Source organism: Salvia hispanica, chromosome 1 (genome assembly GCF_023119035.1).
Source record: "Salvia hispanica cultivar TCC Black 2014 chromosome 1, UniMelb_Shisp_WGS_1.0, whole genome shotgun sequence".
Taxonomy (NCBI): Eukaryota; Viridiplantae; Streptophyta; class Magnoliopsida; order Lamiales; family Lamiaceae; genus Salvia; species Salvia hispanica.
In genome coordinates, this window is record NC_062965.1 from 47,116,326 (window position 1) to 47,138,925 (window position 22,600).

General features: G+C 33.8%; 3 protein-coding genes across 4 annotated transcripts; all 3 read right to left on the reverse strand.

Annotated features, from left to right (window-relative positions):
- Positions 1-24: 24 nt before the first annotated feature.
- On the reverse strand, positions 25-703 carry LOC125202374 (non-specific lipid-transfer protein 8-like). Its single transcript, XM_048100759.1, has 2 exons — positions 339-703; positions 25-247 (listed from the first exon to the last, which is right to left on the reverse strand). Exons 1-2 carry the CDS (start codon positions 671-673, stop codon positions 238-240), a joined length of 345 nt encoding a protein of 114 aa, XP_047956716.1. The 5' UTR covers positions 674-703; the 3' UTR covers positions 25-237.
- A 1,700-nt stretch (positions 704-2,403) lies between these two features.
- Positions 2,404-6,483, reverse strand: LOC125219318. 2 transcript variants are annotated; one of them, XM_048121262.1, is made up of 6 exons: positions 6,431-6,483; positions 5,935-6,113; positions 4,900-5,415; positions 3,827-4,066; positions 3,643-3,734; positions 2,404-3,435 (listed from the first exon to the last, which is right to left on the reverse strand). In XM_048121262.1, the coding sequence occupies exons 1-6, from the start codon at positions 6,477-6,479 to the stop codon at positions 2,685-2,687; spliced, it is 1,827 nt and encodes a 608-aa protein (XP_047977219.1). In that variant the 5' UTR covers positions 6,480-6,483; the 3' UTR covers positions 2,404-2,684. The 2 variants fall into 2 exon arrangements, with proteins under 2 accessions (XP_047977219.1, XP_047977227.1); XM_048121270.1 differs by lacking the exons at positions 5,935-6,113; positions 6,431-6,483 and adding an exon at positions 5,553-5,663 and having other exon boundaries at positions 3,827-4,072.
- Positions 6,484-12,923: 6,440 nt separating this feature from the next.
- On the reverse strand, positions 12,924-20,517 carry LOC125201140 (serine/threonine-protein phosphatase PP2A-2 catalytic subunit-like). Its single transcript, XM_048099091.1, has 11 exons — positions 20,168-20,517; positions 16,506-16,562; positions 15,789-15,872; positions 15,331-15,402; positions 14,973-15,044; positions 14,784-14,824; positions 14,155-14,221; positions 13,753-13,944; positions 13,588-13,677; positions 13,387-13,494; positions 12,924-13,290 (listed from the first exon to the last, which is right to left on the reverse strand). The coding sequence occupies exons 1-11, from the start codon at positions 20,258-20,260 to the stop codon at positions 13,225-13,227; spliced, it is 942 nt and encodes a 313-aa protein (XP_047955048.1). The 5' UTR covers positions 20,261-20,517; the 3' UTR covers positions 12,924-13,224.
- Between the last annotated feature and the right edge of the window lie 2,083 nt (positions 20,518-22,600).

The following is a 22,600-nucleotide window of genomic DNA, read 5'->3' on the forward strand; positions in this document are numbered from 1 at the left end:
TATATAAATATTTTTAATCCAAGATTGAAGAAAAATCTCACAAACATACATAGAAATACATATACATATATACTCGGAAAGAGCATACATGAAGAGTACAAATAAAAGATGCAATTAGCCTCCAAAGAAGAGAAAAAACTACATCTTATTCCTCATAAACTTACACCATCATATCATTCTACGTGTGATATCATAAATCCATGCATCATCACACCCATTAATTTCCTTCCATCCATCTTAACTTATCCTACAAAAAAAACAAATGACAATAAATTAATCAATTAGTCATTAAAACACATACAAAACCTCAACTAAAAAAATGAATCAACAATACTCACTTAGAGCAATCAACATTAGGAGAGATTTGAAACGGCATCGAGATCCCACAGTTTCCGGGTAGAGCCTTGGCGAGCTCCGGCTTGATAGTGATGCTCTTAGCAGCATTCTTGATGCAGGTGCATGCGGCCTGCTTGTCGGCCGTGCCCGTGGCGGATGCGGCTAGGCTGGAGGCTCCCGCGCAGCAGGGGGAGGGCGGCGTCCCGCTCCCGCTCTTGAGGTAGTTGATGCACGGCCTCAAGTCCTTCATCACGTCGCTGCACGTGATCGCACGCGAAGGCGCGGCCACTGCAGCAAGCACGGCTAGGAAGAGGATTGCTTGAGTGAAAGAAGGCATGTTTGTTTATTGAAAGGTGAGGTGTTGTGTGTGTTGCTTTGTTAATTATGGGGATTTTATAAGGAGGAAATTTAATTAAATAATGTTTAGGGTTTTCGTGTAAGAGATTCGATGGAAAGTCAAGTGAAGGAGAAATTAATTAAAGAGGGTTTAAGCTAATGCAGCTGTGCTGGGGTTAACTTGAGGGTTTGAGTATATACCTACTCCACTTTTTTGAGAAAATTTGAAGTTAGTTTGAGTGAAAATTGGAGGGGTTCAATTAACTTTTATTTTTTGTTGGAGTTATTAGATAACTTATGTAAGGCGGATGATGACTTTTCCTCACTTTCTATTAGAAAAACATTTGATTTTGTATGCTTTAGTTGAATTTTGTATTAATAGGATATCTAGTTATTTTTATTATTGAATTTCGATACATCATTATTAGGGTTGTTAAATTCGAAATTAGGATATTTAAAACGTAAAACAATTCTTTTGTGAAATAAAATAATATGTATATTGAATTGGAGATTTCCTACATTAGTTGGTTGAATTGTGTACTAAGGAATTGTTCATGCATTAGATCGACAACGCATGTAGTTATCGATAAATAGTAGATTCACCATATCAATCGTGTAAACTAAACTACACAATAAGTAAGTTAATTAACTATTGATCAATCGTGTACATACTTTAACCAATTATTTGTGTATCAAAAAATGATGTCTCACCTATATGTAATTATGTAACTAATTCGGCCATATAAACACACCAAGAAGGGTCTTCTAGCTTGGTGTTTGATTATTTTGAATAAAGCATATCCAGCTGTAACACAAAAACTGAATTAGCTCGATTTTTTCATAATTAAGAATTAGGTTTCTTGCCGTTTTGAACAAAGTAGTGGGGTTCTAAATCCCACAGGCGAACACGTACGTACCTAGATCACTTACAAGAATTGAAGTTATGGTGTAAAAAAGGTGTATCTGCAAATTACACTGGTCACAACGATCAAGATATTGAGTAGTACTGATTAAATCTCGATACCAAAATTTATAAAACGAGGATAAATCGAGAAAAGACATAGTGAAATTTTTTTGATTGCATTGATACCAAATATTCAATTTAGTTCCCAATTAAAAAAAAGGATATTGACTCTTAATATCATGGAACTTTCAAAAATTTGGATTTTTTCCACGAACTTTGAAATTCGCAAATAATATTTCGAACCCTAAGTTTGTCATTTCCCACCAATGAAAAAATTCCGGCAAATAAGTATCATTTTTTTTTAATTACTCGACAACAACTTCAGAGATTCAAGATTTTCAATCTTTAAGAATAGTTTTTCGTGAAACACACCCTCCAAATTTGTTCTTCAATCTATTAATATAGCCGAAATTTTTTCATTTGTGGGAAATAACAAACTCGGGATAAAGTTCATAATATTATTTGCCAATTTCAAGGTTCGTGGAGAAAACCCAACTTTTTGAAAGTTAGGTGCCAATATCCCTAAAAAAAGGACTGAAATATCTAAAGAACGTTGAGAAAATTGGAAAAGAATTCAACTGGTGTCTAGTGAAATATTAATAAATGTGAAAATGACAAAAAAAATAGTAGTACTAGTAGAAAAAATTTGTTGGCAACAGCTAAAAAAACGTTGGTGCTGTGTGGTGCTAGATGTTTTTGTGTTCGAGGACGGACCTAACTGCTGAAATGCATGCTTTGATCATATAGGTCAATAACTTGTAGTAGAGTTCAATGACAATGAGGGAGAGTGAGAGAGGCATAAAACTTCATAAGAACATTAAAATCTAGCATCTTTAGTCTTGTTGGAGCAAGAACAATCATCTATACAATTATTTCATCTACTCCAAGCTAAAGCTAATATTAGTACCAATTAGCTGATTTGAATGTGAATAATTTGGAGTCCAGAAAGTAAAACCTGGACACACAGCAGATCTAAACTAAACGCAATCCAGTTCACCAACGGATGCAGCTATAACTCGACTATGTCAACCGTATGTTAAGCACTGCACTACTTGTTAGAGACTGCAGAATCAACGTTGTCAAGAAGAAACCGATATAGCTCTTTCCTCAGCTTCTCTATCCTCTCATCGTCTTTCTCTCCTCTAAATGCACCATCCAGCCACTGGTTCACTCGTTTCAGTTGCCCAAGAAGGATTCCCATCTGAGAACTCTCGTCCCTTCTCAAGCCAAAACCACGCCTTAGGGAAACTTCCAAGTAATCCAAGAACCAGGAACGTGAAAACGAGAGCAGATTTTCTGCTAATTTAGCCACATGTTTTAATCCTGGTGGCCTAGCTTCGCGTTCAGCCTCCCTTCCTTTGGTGGTGGTGCTGTGTCTTTTTGAATGAGAAGTCTCGTTTTTCAGTCTTGATACTGGTTTGCTTGAGCTCCGGGGGCTTATCTTGGGTTTGGTAGAACAGTTCTCCGTGTCAGATTTCTCTGGATTGTTTTCTATCACAACATAATGGCATTTCTCACCATTTGTAATCCCGTTTTCGCCTCCCTTTTTGTATAAAGAGAATTTGGAAAGATCGGTCTCAACTGCAGCTTGAACCCATAAAGAGGCATTTTTACTCACAGGAATGGAGCAAGTCCCGGCTTCAGAATCCGTACTATCATTTGCATCAGAAGACCTCACATTTATAAGGGTTCTAATCACCTCAGCGGCCTTTCTGATGCTCTCATGGATGCTCAGAAATTGTTCCACTAATGGACCAGATGTATCTTTCTCCGATAACTCACATAGCTCTGCAAACATGCTACCAAAAAGTGAAGAAATTTCAGCAAACGGAATACATTCAGGTAATGATTGCCAAAATATAGACTGCTTGTATGCTAGATATCTTGAGTAACTGCTTTGCGTATCAGTCAATATCGATATTGCGATATTCAGTCAATATCATGTGTAACGGCCTCATAAATCACAAACTAGATGCTGAAGCAAGAACACGAAGAGAACTATGTACCTCATGCACCGAATGACACACTCAGATAAAGATGCTTCTTCTAATGCACGAACTGCAGAGGTGCATGCAGAATTCCTGTGGCTTCTAACTTCCTAAAAGCATTCGAAAGAGATATTATTATAAGTATGTTAAAGAAAGGGACTGAGCCTTCTTGTATGCGTCTGTTGCTTTTGGTAAAATGTACCTTTCCAAGGTCACATATGGTAGGAGGAAGAGCGTCCCACAAGATTCTTAGTTCAGATCTTTTTTGGGAACCGAGAACAACCTTATTGAAATCAACGGGGAAGCTAGTATCATTTGATAACTTCATACTCTTCACTGGCTTGATCAGAAGATTAGGTGAGACAATGATGTTCTTGCTTTTAAGAGGTGAAACATCCGACTTCTTTGGTGACTCCTTAGGGAGGGCCTTCTTTACGACAACCTGCATCTCAACATGAGAAAACAAGAGAATGTATATGCATCATCACTCAGGGAAATGAACAAAATAGAAACAAAGAAGAAGATTTGTCCAGCCCCAGTTCTTGCCTCAATCAAAGAAACTTGGTTGGTCTATATCTCATTTAGACAAAAAAAAAATCAACTAAAATAATACACTTAGAAAGAGAATATGCATTTGCCTCTCTAATAGTACCATTAGAAAGCTCGGATGCACGTAAATTCAGAAAGATCAGAGTACTAACCATGAACATACTTGTATAGGTGTATAAAAGACTATGTACATAAGTAATTAAGAAAAGCTTGAATTTGTTGAGTTTTCCCTCGATTAAATCGAGCTTGACTGTGTATTAATTCAAAGACTTGACAGTGAAAAATTATTGAGTATGCCATGGATTTATTAGTCTTTACTGCTTATAGTTGCCATTTCTCAGTGGCTGTATTTATTTCTCTACCAAGAATCCTTCTTCCACAATTCTTCAGCATATCCAACATAAAAACATTACTAAAAACATCTTCGAAGAAATAAAAATGATATCTTAATTAAGAAGGAAATAAAGATTCTTAATTAATTTAACTATAGCTCCTTTGCAATCCAGAAAAATTAATTCAACCATGAAGAAATAACAGAAATGCAAACTTCCAATACATAATAAGAACCATGGGGTTAACATCCTTTCAAGGACGAGATTCGAGCAACCAGTTTCAGCAATCTCCCTTAACGAACTCAAATGAAATAAAACCGAGGATTACATGACGTTCAGACATTACCAAGAAAGCGGAACAATATGCACTAATATAACGAAAAAACAAACTTACAGAATGTGAAGGTGAAGAACTGTCCTTTTGTTTAGACTTTGATAAACCTTTGCTCCCACTTTTACTCTGTAAACCAGAATCCCATCCTCTTCGTGCTGAATCCAAGCTCAGTCTTCTACTCTCCACAGCTCCCCCAGCCTTGCCACTCGAAAATGATAGCCTCCTGAGACCTCCCTCTTCGTTCCCTATCACTTTCTTGACTTTCCCCTTCGATTTAGCCTTGGTTTCCACTTTCTTAGCATTCAAGAAATCACTAGAGATCAAGTCCTTAGGATCTCCAACACAAGGCCGCCTCTTGGTGATCGGCTTGATGCCACGTAGCACCGGGACAGGGGAGCCGTAGTCGAGCCAAGTGGCGTAGATGAACTGCCCCAGCTGGACCATGTCACTCAGTATCAACTCCACATCTTCATCGGATACCGACACATAGGCCGAATGCAGTGAATCTGAAACCCTCAAATAGTAACCCCTGCTCTTCCATGGATCATCTTCTAAAGAGGGTACAATCCCAATCACCTATATATATGCAAAAAACATCACTCACATAAGCAGAGGCAATAAACATAGCATCTAGGGGCAAAATTTCTGGCACAACAAAAATAGAACATAAATGCCACATTCACCCTAAAAACCAAATTCTCAGGTACAAGAACCTTTTTTTCCTAATTCACAAGCCCAGAAAGAGGAACACAGCGAAAGCAAGAGAAGAAACCAACAAAAATCCTTCAAGTTTACAAGTAAAAATAATGTAGAGAGGGGAAAATCTCAACCCCAAACACAAATGCCATATTCAACAAAAAAATCAGAATCACAAGCTAAAGAAGGGTTTTTTTCCAAGTATCTCATAAGCCCAGGAAAAAAAAAAGCAAACAAACACTGCATTCTAAATACAACAGTGAAGAATAGGAGCAAAAAATGAAAAAGCAGAAAGAAGTCACAATAATGGGTCCGACCGAATCTTCTCCCCTTTTTCTTGTCATTTTCAAATTATAAAAAAAAAAAAAGAAAAAAGATTGAAGTTTGTTGAAGAGTTGCCTGGAGAAGAGCGGAACGGTGTTCACCAGCGACCCTGAATTCCTTATCACCAACATTTTGCAAGAGTTTTTGAAGTGTGCCTGGACTTAGCGAAACCATTTTCCTTGAAAGCAAATAAAAATGTGTTCTTGGAAGAAATCCATACAAAGAGGAAGAGGCTGAGTGAGAGAATCTGAATGCTGAAAAGAGGAACAGAACGAATCTCAAAAAGGGACACGTGGCGAATTGGGATGTGAGCGAGGTAAAACAACAATTGTATCATAGGAAAGCTAATAAAAACAAAATCTTGAAATGTGACGATTCAGAGAAATGAAAAATCTTGAAAGCTACATGCTCATGTAAACTTTCATTGCTTTTCTATATATCTGTTCGTATGTGCTTGCCTATTCTGGTTGATGGAACGGACATCCAATCAATTTTTATTTTTTTTTCTAACTGGATTCTTTGTTTTTTGTTTTGGTTTTGGCAGTCAATAAAGTTAATATTGGAGACTCACTCACGAGGTTTAATTCTAATATCCAGATTCGCCTGCACATAAAAGGCATCACATTAAACTAATGCAGACGCGATTTTGACGTTTTCTTTTTAGAGCTTGGGTTGAACATAATAAAAAAGAGTAATTTTATTAGTCTATATTTATTCCAGAAATAATTTATTTTCTTATTTTAGTACTTCCTCCGTATCATACTCACTTTTCTTTTTATTTTTAGTTGTCTCAACTAAGATAACTTTTTATCTTTAATTTATTTATTTTTTCTTACTTTTACTCTTTCCATTTAACACATAAAATAATACTGCATAAAACCTTGTACCGTTCAAAGAAAGAGGTCATCTTTCTTGGGATAAAAGTAGTAATTTGTATTTATCTCACTTTCAGTTATTTTATGTCTTTTGCTTCTATATTTTATCCATATTTTATATTTATCTCTTATATTTTACTCCCTCCGTCCCGCTTAAGATGACACATTTTCCTTTTTAGTTTGTCCCAACTAAGATGACACATTTCCTTTTTTGGTAACTTTCTCTCTCCAATTAATACACTCAACCACTTTTTCTTACTCCTATTAAAATATTCATCTTTCTTTATCTCTCTACTTTAATACTTACACTCACATTCTCTCTCCAATTAAACACTTTAACCAATAATTCCTTAAACCCCGTGCCGGCTAAGCAATGTGTCATCTTAGCCGGGACGGAGGGAGTATATTAATTACTTCATTCATTCCGTAAAAATATGCACTCTCGAAATTTAAATTTCTTTCTCTATAATGAGATGAGACTCATTCTCCATTAACTATAATTTAATTACTTTTTTCTTTTTACTTTCCTCTTACTTTACCAATTGTGCATTAAAATTCGTACACAACCAAAAGTGCATAATCTTGTGGGATGGAAGGATTATGTATTAAAACGCATGTTATCTACTGTTAGGACTATTTTTCATAAACGAAATGAGTGTTAATTTGAAGTGAAATGTGAGTTAAGTGAACTAATAGAATATGTAACTTAATTATCTAATATGGTAAAAATTAAAAAGTGAACTGCAAAAAGTCCCTAAACTATGGTTTTCACATTTACGATACTTGATAAAAAAATATATTTCACCAGAGGTCTCTAGATAAAGACTTAATTTCATTTGAGGTACTTTTTGTACCACGCCGTTGTGAAGGTATTCCCTTCGTCTACGAAAAGAAGTCTCGTTTGTCATTTAGGTCCGTACGCGAATAGGAGTTTCAGTTCATTATTTCTATAAATGGTAAAAGGTTCCATTTTGCTTAATATTTCTTAAAACCCATGTCGGAAAGAAATGAGACTCCTATTCGCGAACGAAGGGGGCATTATCAATAACATTTCAGCGCACTCGGATTTTACATTGGCTTACGAAGAACGTCATAGTGTTCGTATGAACTTTTAGTAGACCTCTTCTGCATAAATGTCACTCACTTAGTCTGCAATTAAAAGTTCCAGTTGAGTTTACCATGGATTTTTAAAACATAACGAAAAAGTATGTAGTAGAAAAAGATAGTGGAAGGTGATAAGTTAATAGAATGTGAAACTTTCTTACTTTTGTAGTAAAATTGAATACAACTTCTGATTTCGGACGAACCGAAAGTAAACTGAGACTACTAATTGCAAATTGAGAGAGTAATAATACTGACTAAGGTGTAAAATCAATTGAGTCAAAGTTAAATCTAGTTACATTATGATAGTAAAATATAATCGAAATTCCTAACTGTGGACCGTCGGGACTCCTAATCGCAATTTTACCCAAATCATGACATCAATGCAATTGATATGTTGATCCAGCTTTCAGTAATTTTCTTTGATTTTGAAGTGATCATTTATTGTAGCGTTATATTGTTGCTGGTGTGTAAATCGAAACATGTTAGTGGGTGACAACTAAGATGACATCTACCCAGCTAATGTGACCTGAACAAAGAGCGTGATCGCCTTGACTGAATTAACTCCCCAATGTAGGTCACGAGTTCAATGTGTACTACTAAAACAATTTTGTCAATATCCATGTTCTTGTGTTTCATATTGCTAAAAATTTACTATGGCCCATACTTAAAAATTAGGCCTATAATTTGTGGAAGTGTATGTTTGGTGGTTCTCTTTTACTAAGTCATACTCCCTCCGTTCCACAGTAATAGAGGCGTTTCATTTTGAGCACTCATTTTGAAAAAATTATAATAAATAGTTAAAGTGGAGAAATAGTAAAATAAGAAAGAGAATATTTTAGATAAGACTCTTAACTACATTATTCTCTCTCTTACTTTACTCTCTCTCTACTTAACTATTTATTATCATTTTTTCAAAACGAGAACTCAAAACGAAATGCCTCTATTACTATGGAACGGAGGGAGTATTATTTTTTCCATTTTTCAATGTGGAACATAACTCTTTGTTTTATAGCTGTAATTAACAAAGAAGTTTGCTTTACTTTTCAATGTGACACATGTTGGCTTTGTAAATATATTAATTTGTTTTGTTATGATTATCAATATATATGTTTTGTTTGAGTTTCTTGTCCTTTAATAAGATACTAGTTCGAAGTAGTATTTGTCTTACATAGAGAAAATAACACAAGATTTAAATTTTAGGTGCTTTATAAATAGGAGTATGTGTGTACGAAATATACAAACCCTCTATAATTATGCAATAATAAAACCAATTGAAATGTTACATGAATATACAAATAGATCTCCAAACTATTGTACAGATGGATCATTTTTATTTGAGTTATTTTAATTATAATTTACTTTTAAGTTGTGCTAATTTTAATTACTCTTTATTTTTAGTTAAATTGCAATTTTTTAAATTTTTTAATACTAAATTTAAAATAAAATAAAATAAAAATGTGAATTGATTTGTGGCTCAAAAATGACACTAAAATAACGCTGAATGTTGCAGTTGCTACTGCTGAAATAAAAAATACTGACGTGCCAATTGAGAAGTTGTGGATGAAATATGGCTAATTATTTGGCTTAACAACGTGGATGTTTTTAATTAGTACTGTATTGTCGATTTTTTTATGGAGTATTATTTACTCCCTCCGTCTCACAAAAGATGTCATACTTGTGGGACTATATATGATTTTAGGAGGTTTTGTTTTGTGTGTTAAATGGAGAGAAAAAATATAATTTTTATATTTATGTGAGAGAGAATTTTTTCCAAAAAATGAAATGTGACATCTTTTGTGGAACAAACTAAAAAGGAAAGTGTGTCATCTTTTGTGGGATAGAGGGAGTACTTTATTAGTACGTGTACAGTGTGTGTTGATTAAGTTGCACTTGTGTATCTAACTTTACACTGAAATCTCAATATGAAATCTAGAAATGCTTAATTAAAACTAGATGCTCAAAATTATTTCAAATTATACCCCAAAGTTTGGCTGAACCCAGTTTTAGCACTAGTAGAGTAATTGATTTAGGTACAACTAATTTCGTTTTTAAGCATAGATTAGATATATAATGATCTTATTGATTGTAACTAAACTTTGATTTTCCTCAGTAAATCAATTATTATTATCTAGCAATCATGATTTTAATAGTACAACAAATTGGTTAAAACCCCAACAGTTGAAACTCTAAAGTTGAGCCAACAAACAATCTAGTAGCAAATCAACATTTAATTATACAGGGATTGTATATAGAAAGAGAAACATGATAATAAGTTTTTGAAACGCTATAATCTCTTAAAAAATAAGCCATTTATATAGTGATGGAAGAACAACCTTTTCCTCTAATACCTACATCTTATTTGAGAGCTCAGAAAATTATGATAGAATCATTATAACTATAGATTACATATAAAAAGCGTTATGATTAATTTTACTATGATTTATTATTTTTAATCATATATAATGAAAATTTTGATCTAAGATGACAACTCTATCAAAATTGTTGTTATTAATATTTACAGAAACTGGCTATATGAAATGACGGGAATACATTAGTTTTAAATTCATAAATATTTCTCAAGACTTATAAGTTCTTTCTTAGATAACCAATTACATGCAAAAGAAGGAAAATGTTTAACCTGCAAAAGTTGAAACAAACAAGCATTAAATGGAAGACTACGAAATGGAATAAAAAGAAGTGTTTGAAACGAGAATAACGTTGTTGTAACAACTTGTGGTTTTTTTTTAGTATTAAACTACTCAAGAGTTTTCGTAATAAACAAAACACAGTTTTAAATCATTTTCATTCGTATAACTACAAGATAGATGAGTGATCTACCCTACCAAACTGTCCCTAATTCTATACAAAACCGTCTCCCATAATTTTAAGGCATTCTAATCCTATATAGTTTCATGGATGGGATATGATATCACACTATCGGTATCAAATTTAGGATGTCACTTCTCTAATTAATTAAATATTTAAGTAATATTTATTTGAAAAGGATTAAATTTTAAAAGTTATACCAACACCTTATTTTTGAATTTGTCACCTCTAATAATCAATTTTCATTTAGTAAAAGTGACTACTATAAATTCTAAAAGAATAATTATATACTCTTATCTGTGCTATAAATTCTTGATACTAGGTGAAGTAGGACATAAAATTCTAATATCATTGTGCTCCATTAATTATAATTTACACAAAGTTAAGTATGCGAGATTTTCCAACAACCCAGAGGTGAAAGGTACGGTAGGTTAAAAATTCTATTTAATGCTAGACATACAATAACAAGAATGTCTTTACGAAATTTATAGACATCAACTAGTACCCCATAATTAGTATCAAAAGATTATATAATTATTTATATTTACAAGTAATTAGATTTTATTTTATTAATCTCAATTAATTTTTAAACAAATAGGTAAGGGCACCAAGACAATAAGAAGAAATATACATGCATTGTATTCTAGTACTATCTTGAAGGGTTTAGCTTATCAACTTTGGTCTCAACAGATTGGAATATACCAACAATAACATAATGACATTTCACCTCTCAATTTAGAACCAAAATCTCCACTAATTAAATCCCTACCTCAACATTAACCTAAATGAAACCACCATTTAAACTGAGAAACAATTTAATTCCTCTCCAGCAAATGGGAGAGATGGAACCACAAAAACCTCATCACAACATCTCCATGTCAAGAAGAACAAGAAAGGCTCAGGGTGAGCATAAGAAAAGCAATGTGGAGAGAGAGAATGAGAAAAGCTTTGAGGAGAAAGAGAGGAGAGAGAATCAGAAAAGCTTGAAGCAGTTCATGGAAGGAAGATGTTCACTGGCACAGCACTTTAGAGAGGAGGAAGAGGAGGAGAAGAAGAAGGTGGTGGTGGTGGTTAGGCCACCTGATGAAGATGGAGATGAACGGTTGAGATCGAAAAAATCGATGGTGAGAAATTATGGTCAACTTCTAAGGCATTTTATCAAGGTAAAGCAGGATTCCTATGTAATTAGGTCATGGAGGAAATCTGCACTCTCATTAAAACTCATCAACCACAAGTGAAATTTGAAAACAAAACCGACCATCATTATTCTCTCTCTTTCTCTATCTATATATATCCTATATTCATTATCTAGGAGCTTTGTCACGATTTATCGGTTCATCGAAGATGCCATGTACATTTATGTAAGAGAGTATATCTTGTGCTACTATGGTGAATCAACTTTTCATTTTATTTTATTGATATGTGATATATGTATAATGTAAACTATCATGTTAACACTTTACATGTATATTTAAATGAATAATGTTTTGGTAATATTCATTTCTATTAATATTACCTAAATATCCCTTTTGATATGCAGCACATTAATAGTCATCGTGAATAGGAGTTGCCTCCAAAATTCCAAATCGATCGTTGGAAAATAAGCCAAATGTGAACTTGATTATATCTCTTACAAGTTGCAATTTCAATTAATATTAACTTGTGTGAATATTATACTGCTACTTACCCCGCCCTATGTATATAGCTCTATTTTTTTTACATGTATTAAAACAACACTTTTTGTTATTTGAATAATACGCATGAACTTTGTCTAATTTCCTTATTTATATTGTACTCTACATGATGTACATTTTAATTAGAACATCTCATAAACCTTGCCCGCGATTAATAGTTGCAGGGAGATCGAATGAATTTATAGTATAGCAATAGAAGATATATCAAGTGAATAATTTTATAAATAAGTCGAGTACCCAAAGCCAAGGTTGGCTATCACTTAATCAGATCGACATAATCGTTTAACTATAAATTTCAAATCAAATCAAACCGTTATTCAATTTTATTGATTAAATAATTATAAGTTTTATTTGACTATCTTATCCTTCAAACACTCACAATTTTATACTACTACTATAGTTCTAGTTACAGAAGTGATTTTTCTACTAACAAGAGAAATACTCTATTTAATATCGTAACAAATCAATTTCCAAGTACCAAATGAGGCAAGCAAGTATAGTCTATTTTACCAAACTCAATTGCCAAAGAGAATCACATGAACAATATTTTATGAAACTAAAATGATAAAAGGAAACTAAGAGAGTTTTTTTTTTCTTATACAGAACGCCTGTATGTGAATGTCTCCACCAAATGACAGCAACGAATAAGGGGAATAAAAAGGAAAACAAAGTAGGAGTACAAAATATGATCATCAAAAGAAAGAAAAAAAACAACATAATATTTGAAAAGGAAAAATTACAGAAGACAGCAAACAGAAACATAATCGCTAATCCAACTAGGGGACCCTAAACAACCTTATGCACTATCAAGCCTCTTTGAAACTCGGATCTCAACAAATGGCCCCAAGATGCGGCAACAGTCAGCTCTACAAGAAATAATCAGGCGTTCTCCTGGTCACGTCCGGCTCCCCTCTCCTTGGAGCTGGCTCAAACTGCAAGTACGCGATCACAAGGTACAACAGAGGCGATTACAAGAGATTACAGATATCAATATGAAAGGAAAATACAAGATTGGACAGGGGTAGAACCTGGATAAATGTATGATCTCTGTGATCGTCAACTTCCAAGATGGATGCCATATTTCCACAGCGGTAGCAGTAATTAGGTGCGCTGAAAATAGTGACGACTTTTTGTTCCTGCAATACAGGTCCACATCATCTAAGAAAACCAGTCTTTACTAATAGTGAGAGAAGATACAATGTCTAATGCTTGTAAAATTGCAGTCCTACATGTGCCCAGTTATATCCCTCCATGACCAGCTGATGAGCTCTAGCAATTAGCTTCAAACTGTTGGTGTGGTTGAATTGCTCCGAAATGTCCTGTGAAAAAAAAGCTAATTAGCTAAGCTGAAAGGAGGAATCAGAAACAAATCCCTGATCAGTAGATGAGAGTACCTGGCCAAAAGTATATCCAGCACCTCGTGGGGATATGCCCCAACCACAACGATCATCGGGATCAGACCACAACAGATCACACATGGGACCTTCATGTGGAACTTCTTGAACACGATCGAAGTTCCTAATGTTATCAAGTGTTTCAATGGATGGGGATAATCCGCCATGCAGACAGAAGATTTCTGATTCGACCTATTCACAAGATTAGGACCAGGATCACTTAAAAAGTTCTGAACCTTCAAAATAAAACTAGTATCTGCTCATGATTTTATATTTATCAACACAATAAAATTGCAGTTCACCTCCACCAAGGTCAAACTATAAAGAAGAAAGAATTAATTTATTCAAACATGTGAACAACCCCAAATGCACTGAACCATAATAAGGAAGAAGCTTACTAACCAATGCGGTCAAAGGAAAATAATCAAATAGGTCAGTGAATGTCTTCCAAACATTGGCACTCCCATACCTACAATCAAATAGGGATTTTCATGGGATATACCATTTAACGAATGAATAGAAAACAACTGAAAACCAGTGTCTTCAAAATATATCCAAAAACACATGACTGAAATAGTATAACACTATATATCAGGAATATTCAAATTAATGTGAGCATATAATCATCACAAATAATCTAATAAAGTATCGAAAAACATATTTCGGGGAAAATCCTACTAATATTTTACACACTATTAACATTATTCGCTCCTCCATCACTGACATAACATTCCTTTATAGTCGTACGAAAAACTTAAGATTTAATTTACACAGTCATCTGATAGTATTCTTTCATATTAGGAGCATACATCTATCATATGTGAATAAGAAATTTCTACATCGGCACTCTCTTAAGAAATAGAAATGTCTATGTTCCCTTATTCAATTAGCTAAATTCTATTTCATAAGTATGTCTCGTTATTTTGCAGAACATTTTTAAAAGATTTGAGGAAATAAAAATGTGAGTACACACAAAATGAATCCTAGAGCTAGCTGAGAATAGATAGCATGGATATATAATAGAAACTCACTTCCTCAGACATTCATCATAAAAACCATAGACTTGGGTGATCTGCAGGAAAGTAAATGAATAATAGTGTTAGATTATGGCAGAAAAGGTGTAAATCACAGTAATATAAAAACTAAAAGATCTGGAAACAAAAAAAGATGGAATATTGCTGTATCAAGAATAACAAGGAAACTAGGAGTGAACTCAATACCTGTCTACTTTCATGATTTCCTCTAAGAATTGTGATACGTTGAGGATAGCGTACTTTCAATGCCACTAGTAGCTGCAGGAAACAATTTGTTAAGCTTCTTTCGCTAAAAGATTTTTGAAAAAATAAAGCGAGGCAGCTAGCATGCTAACATTATCTTTTTTTGAAGTATTATCACAAAATTGATGAACTCATAATGGGAAGAAAATGATATATAAAGAAAATAAAATCATAATCACAATACAAATAACAGAGAGGTACGAGCTATAAAGCATTCATTCGTCATATTATCATAGCCTTAATATCAAAAGCAAACATCAATAATGCCAGAAAGGCAAGGCAAGGTTTTAATTTAACTTACAGTAACTGTTTCAACTGAATAGTAACCACGATCGACATAATCTCCCATAAATAGATAGTTTGTGTCCGGACACTGCCAATAAAGAACAGGATAGCATGAGGAACACAGAAACTAAAATCATAAACGTATTGAGATCAATTTCAGCATTGTGGTCAGATGAGATTGAAAGAAATACTTTATGAATCTTAACAACCTAGCAATTGGCTTCCAGATACCCAGAAAGAGAGAAAACATGCAGGCCAAACTCTTTGTTTTTCCAAGTTATTAGATTTGATAGGCACATAAGTATCAAATAGAAACCTACTAATGACAAAAAAGTGTTTATTTAATTTCAAGCAGTTAATATATGATCAAACAGCTTATCCTTATAGCAGAATCCTACAATAACTTCCATGGATAATCATAGTTCACAACAAAAAAATAAATCCAAGCAGATGAACGTAATAGGCAATAAGTACCTTCCCTCCAATGCGGAATAGTTCAGCAAGGTCGTGAAATTGTCCATGAATATCACCACAAATTGTCACGGGACTTTTTACAGGCTGCATCCAGTAGAAAGAGATTAATATAGACCTAGGGCCGCACAGTAAAATCCATCCGTGTAACCAATAATTGATTTTGTCAGGGAAAACTGATAGATTACATATAAAACTCAGATTTAGGCAAGACCTAGAGAGCATGACTGAACCACATTGGACAAGCATAAAAGTAAAGATTAGTAGAAATTACTTCGAATTTTTTAATTTAGAGCCAAGATTCAGGATTTCCAAGATCATTATAACTAAAAACTGATTAACATGAAACTTTCTCCAGAGGAGCTATGAAGTAAAGTATCAAAGGTTTAGGTATAAAATTTTCCAAATAAATATACTGCAGCATAATCTAACCCCGCGATTATTGACATAGTACAACATTTTCCTCCAGTTAATCCATGAGATACGCATATCAGCAAGTCAATCAAATCTAAGCGAAGATGTCCAGAATACTCAAATAGGGTATGCTTCCAGGGGAACGAAGGCAACATTCAAACAAAAACAAATTAGTCAAAAACATTATTTCCATACATTTGATTGTGATGTGATGTGATTAGATTTCATAAAAATGTTTAGTTATAGCAAAGGTTGCACAGAAACCAAATCAGTAAAAACCAAATCAAACTATTGTATAATACACACCTGGACATTGCTTTCCTGCATGAGTATCTCCTTAGCCTTCTCACATAATGTTCTAACCTGCATTTTAAAAAAAAAGAAAATTCTCATTCATAATAGCTCCTTTCTTCTCAGAATTACAGTGATCAAACAAGGGGCAATAATTCAGTAAAATAATAAATGTCACATAATAGGCACAGTCCAACTTTTCTTTCCTTTATATAACATTTTTATCCACCAAAACTGAGCATAAATATCATTTCATGGTTCAAGATAATATCACTGGAGTACCAACTTCTTATCATGCCAAAAAAAATGAACATGAAGTTTTATTGGTCCAACCAAACTGGTGTAATAATTTAGTACTTGCTAACACATAATTAGATGAGTACACAAAATTAATTGTGCCGAAAAGGACCATAAAGATCACAAAGTAATCTGGGATAAGTTAAAGCTGAACTACTGCACTTCATATTTATTGACTTGAAGAGAGTTCACCATTTTTCAGTTGTAGCAACCTTGTTACAGGTATGGACAAACATATAAGGAGTTCTTTAGGCCATACTATACTCAAATTCGCACATAAATTCAAATCGGAATGTAAACTCAAATTAGCATATAAAATTATAAATTCAACACTCCCATCGCCATTTTTAGAAATTGATGAGCTATGCAAAATGGTCTTCAATAGAAGGAAGCGCTTTTAAAACCGTAGATGGTAGATGAGAGAATAAATGGTATGCATGCAAAAAATAAAAGATAGTAAGACATCACCATGCAACGCACGAAGGAAACATCATTTTATGACAAAACAGGGAAAAACTTAAAAAGATAAATTAGCAGGACATGGCACCGCATAGACAATCATAGTCATGCAGCATATGTTTCCGTAATCTTCAACCATAAAGAGAATCATATCCATTAGGTTTTCCATTTTTTAATGAATAAAGAGAAACTAAGGAAGGTAAATTATTCATTATTGCATTCTACATCAATTTGCGTATATCCACAGAAATGCTCAAGAAGCTATAAGGCATTTGTCCATTCTATCAGAATACATTAAAAACCTAGATGTTGAGGAGAAATTTATACCAAAATGAATGGAGTGCATCAGACCTAAAGATATTGTAATATAGACAATCATAGTCATGCAGCATATGTTTATGTAATCTTCAACCATAAAGACAAAGATATCCATTTGATCTTAATTTCTTATGAGTAGAATTCTTAGAGGCGGAGAGTAAGAGAAAACACATTAAATCTGAACTGAATATAAAGAACTACATTAAAAAACTTTCCAATTGAACCAAACTGAATTTAATTTAGTTAAATTAGTGTGTTTTAAAATTGGTGAAAACAAGATGACAAAAATGGTGTATCTGTTGTGTAAATGAGATTGAAAGACATGAACAAATTACAAAATCAAGAGAGTTCAGAAAATTTGTAAAAAGCAGGGCAAATGAAAAACGGGAAAATGAAGCAAAAGTCAAAGATTGAGAAACGAACACAGATGAAAGAAAGGTGCAGAAAAGGGAGAGACAAATCAATCAGGAACTCGGCAAGAAGAGGAAAAATAGAGCTGAATCATGAATGCAAGTTAGTTAATTCAGTAATTTCCATACACTCTGCATCTTTTCAATTTGAAAACCAAGAACTGAATTATTTTAGGTCTAGCAACTGAACTGAACCAAATAAACTACATTGTATCAGATTTGTTAAGTAGTTCCGTTCATTTAATTCTCTTCACTTTTTATGATAAGTAGAATCACATGGGGAAGTCACTCCTAAACCAAATACAACACCAAGTCTACCCAATTTTATGTATTTCTTTCGAGCTCCCAAAATTTATGAAATTAAATGTCAAACTTAGTATTTTGGTCCATCAGGTGTCTGGTAATACATTCAACCATCGTACTACAAACTATATGTAACTTGATTTCCGACATTAAATGTTCCATTGGGGCTGGTGCTGTCAGGAGCGCGGGACGCACTAGGGCAATCGGGTAAAAGGCGCACAGACAGAATAGTTTGAAGCAAATATGGCTTTGATTTATTAACCAACAAATATGAGTATAGTTTCGTAATTGGTTATTTATAAATGAGTAGGCAATAAACACCGATCAAAATCGAACAATTACTAAGAGGAAAATCTAGTTTACGAAAGAAGAAAAAGGAAAATGGGAGAAAAAGAAAAGAAGAATTATAGGATTTCTTTAATAATACTAATAATAATTTTTCGTTGTACACCACAATCTCATTTAATTTCCTACGTATTTTCATACACAGTGGCCAGGCTATTAGGAGCACGGGGCACACCGGGGCGATTAGGTAAAAACCTGGGGGAGCGGGGAAATTGGGTAATAATGACTTAGGGTGGTTGTACTACAAATTCTCCAATTAACAAGAGACTTACATGAACTGTAATAAATGCATTCAAAAGTATTAAATGCATCTAAAAGAACTACACTACCAATTAGTGAAAAAAGTTTCAATTTTCAAGTATAAATAACATAATACTAGGTAAAATAATTTGTCCTCCTTAGCAACCAACCCTAACTGCTGCCTCTAGCAAATTAAAAGAAGGGAAGTCGGCAATGTGCAGAAGAAGGGATGTTGGGCGAGATGTTGAGAAGAAGGGATGTGGGGCGAGATGTGGAGAAGAAGGGAGAAAGAAGATCAGATTTTGGTTTAGAGATTTTCCCCGTCACCATAGCACCAGCCACCTTGGGGCGACTCGGGCCTTGCTCTGTGCGCCCCTAGAAATTTTTCTTCCAGAGTCTATCTCTCTCTCTCAATAAATTCTAGGGAGAGTACTCAATATTCAGACCTTTCCCGAAAAATCTGAATCAAGCTGGCATTGTTTGTGGAAGTGCTGCTCAGAAACAAGAACAGTTGCCCCAGGTACACCCCTGAATGTACCTCGTCTCAGCCACCTCGGGGTGATAACTGTCCAGCCTAGTGTGTCTCGCTCCCCGGACGCGCTTGTGACACATTGATTGCGTTGCACCTCATAGCTGCCACTCTGATAGCTGATTTTACCCACTATTTTTTTCATATTACATGATTATATGTTGAGGCCGACTCGAGATCTATGCAAATATAACATAGTGCATAAGTAGCATGGTTCAAGATTTGTTTTAACTGATACACCAAAACTACCAAGCAGAATTAAATGCCTATACATACACACTCTTACTTGAGAGCATCTATTTCCCCCATACTATTTCTCTTTCTCTCTCTCTCACTGAATTTTTAATCAGGGTTCTCTATCCCTCATCCACCAGTGATCTGTACCAAATTCGAGTATAGTATGCCAAATCTCACTCCCTATCCCCGTTGAACATTAACTGCGTCCTAATAATAAACGAGAAAACATCCAATTTGACACCCAATTATAATGAAATTGAACTGCCTTCATGTCCCAAGCTTCTAAATTTAGTCATTTCCAAGATTTCCTTAAAATTGGTACCACAGAACTATCTATCAATAACCAAATCCAACCAAGAAAAAAGATTTTTAAAAAAATACATCTAAGAATGGCATAGCTGTGGCAAATAATTAATCAAAAAAGGAAGTACCACATGCATATGAAAATCAAAAGAGAGAATTTATAGAATCTAGCAGATCTATACGTTTAGGTCACCGATAAATACCAAACGAAATGAAAAGGAAAAGAAAAAAAAAACCTCGGGCTCAGACAAGGGTTTGCACTGCATAAGCTGTGCAATCTGTTCATCCAGATTCCCATGGGCGGTCGGAGCCACCAGATCCGCACTCATTTTGCTTTAATTTCTGAATTGAATCAGATCCGCCGCCGTCCGATGCGACGTCAGTTTCTTGTGCCGAAAATGGTGAATGGTTATTCCTTATCCCGGGATAAGATGAGAATCCTAGGATGATAATTACTGTTAAAAAATGTATCTACATGTGGAGAGAGAGAGAGAGAGAATGGTGTTGGTGGTGGAAACGATGAAGAGAAGAGAGGGGAGAGAGACGATCAAATTTTAGTATTATTAAATTTTTTTATTGATTGTAAATGCAAATGGATCGTTCACTGAAGTCTGAAGATATAATTGAACATCCTTGTTTGGTTTTATCAAAATCCACCATTTATTAAAATTTATTGTGTTAAAAATAACTACTACTCGTATAACAAAAGCAATAGATGATGGTATAAATAAAGTACTCTCTTCTTAAAAGCAAAATTAACTATTTGTTTGAAAACAATTTATAGATTAAGATCTGCATATCACAACTATCACAAAATTACGCTTTATGGATCAAAATGATAAATAAATAAATGCATCAATGAGTTGGCCTAATTAAATAAATCTAAAAGATTGAGATCTAAGATCGCAAATAGTAATTAGGCTATTTATCTTAGCCAGAATGAGTCGTTAGGCTAAGTGGAATGACTCGATCAAGCGAATTGCGAGTCATCGTGAATACGTGACAGTTCGAAGTGTTTTTTATAAGAGTAAATAAGAACATGAATAAACATTCAAATTATAGTAATAAACATAAAATTTATAGGCTTTTTGTTTATACAATTGGATTCTAGGAGTATTTAACTATCTTTCGATTCTATAGTTGAATGTCAATATCTCAATCATTAAGAAAGTGCATAAATTTGAAAAATTCAATAGATTTATGAATAATATATAAATTTGGATTCAGTTTTTCCATATAATGAATAGTGATAAAGATATTTTGTTAGAATATGCATACTTTACATATTTGTATACGTGCAAGAGAGAGTCATAGAGTGATCAAAATATTTATATAGTTGTATCGAGCAAGATAGAATATGCGTGCGTTTCATATTACCCACCATTTATTAGTACAATTTACGAGTTCAATTCTCATTCTCTTCGCTCGTCAATCTCTGGATTGGTGGATAGTCTTCCTCTATTGATTCTCTTATCTGCTCTCTTTCTTTCAACAGCTTTATTGAAAAATTATAATTCAAATCTTTCTACTCTTCAACATTTTTGTTATTAAAAAAAGTTTTAGAGGGTAATGACAATGGATACTACAGGGATCAGGGATGTTACTCCCTCTTTCCGCGAATAGTAGTCTTGTTTCTCTATTTTGGCTCATCCGCGAGTAAGAGTTCCAGTTCACTTTATTATAAATGGTATATAGTTCTCACTTCCACTAACTCGTTATACTCATATTTTATTTAAAACTGATATTCTTGAGACTCATATTTTACTAACTTTTTTCTATCCACTTTTCTTAACATTTCTTAAAATCCATGTCGAAAAAAAATGAGGCTCTTATTCGCAGGCGGAGAGAGTATTACTTAACGTCAGACTTTTTATTTCACTCAAGTGACAAGTTTCTCAACCATTTTTACCATATAAATTCTCTTTTTAAGACTTCTGATATTTAGTCCTAAATTGGTTTGAATTTGGTAGATTTCACAAATTCATATTGCGCAATGTCGAATATTTGTTTGGGACATTTTCTTGAAAATGCTTAATTGCGGACGACTAATTTAGTGAATGAATGAAAATAATGTCATAGACTCATAATATATGAGAACTTCCAAAGGAATTCATTAATTGTAATATTTGATTTTTATAAGGGGAAAATTCTAATATATCAATATGTAGGGTAGTGATAAAATGCAAACTTATATATGGTACAAACTCAAGACTCTTCAACACAGTTTAATGTCAACACAACATCAATATCATTGACTACCGTTGAAATTCTGTTAAAATTTTCTGTTTTTTATTATCTGTTGACATTTTTCAATAGTCCGGATCATAGTTTATGATCACATTCCTCGATATGTATGTATAGATGTATAAAATTGAATATATATGTTCCATTAGAATTTCCAATAGTTCATGAAAGAAAGACTTGAGATGGGGCATTCCACTAGAATTTCAAAATTTAAAAAGTATCACAAAATATCTATAACACACAATCTTGAAATTGATCATGGCAAACCACATTAATTCATCTAATATCATCAACATAGAAATAAAGAAAGAATGACAAAACAAGTTTTATGAATTGCATTGATTCCTGAAAATATTGAGACGCAAACGGAAGTGACCAGCTCGGCGGTAGCCCCATCCCTCAACCGAATCCCCCCTCTCCAACCC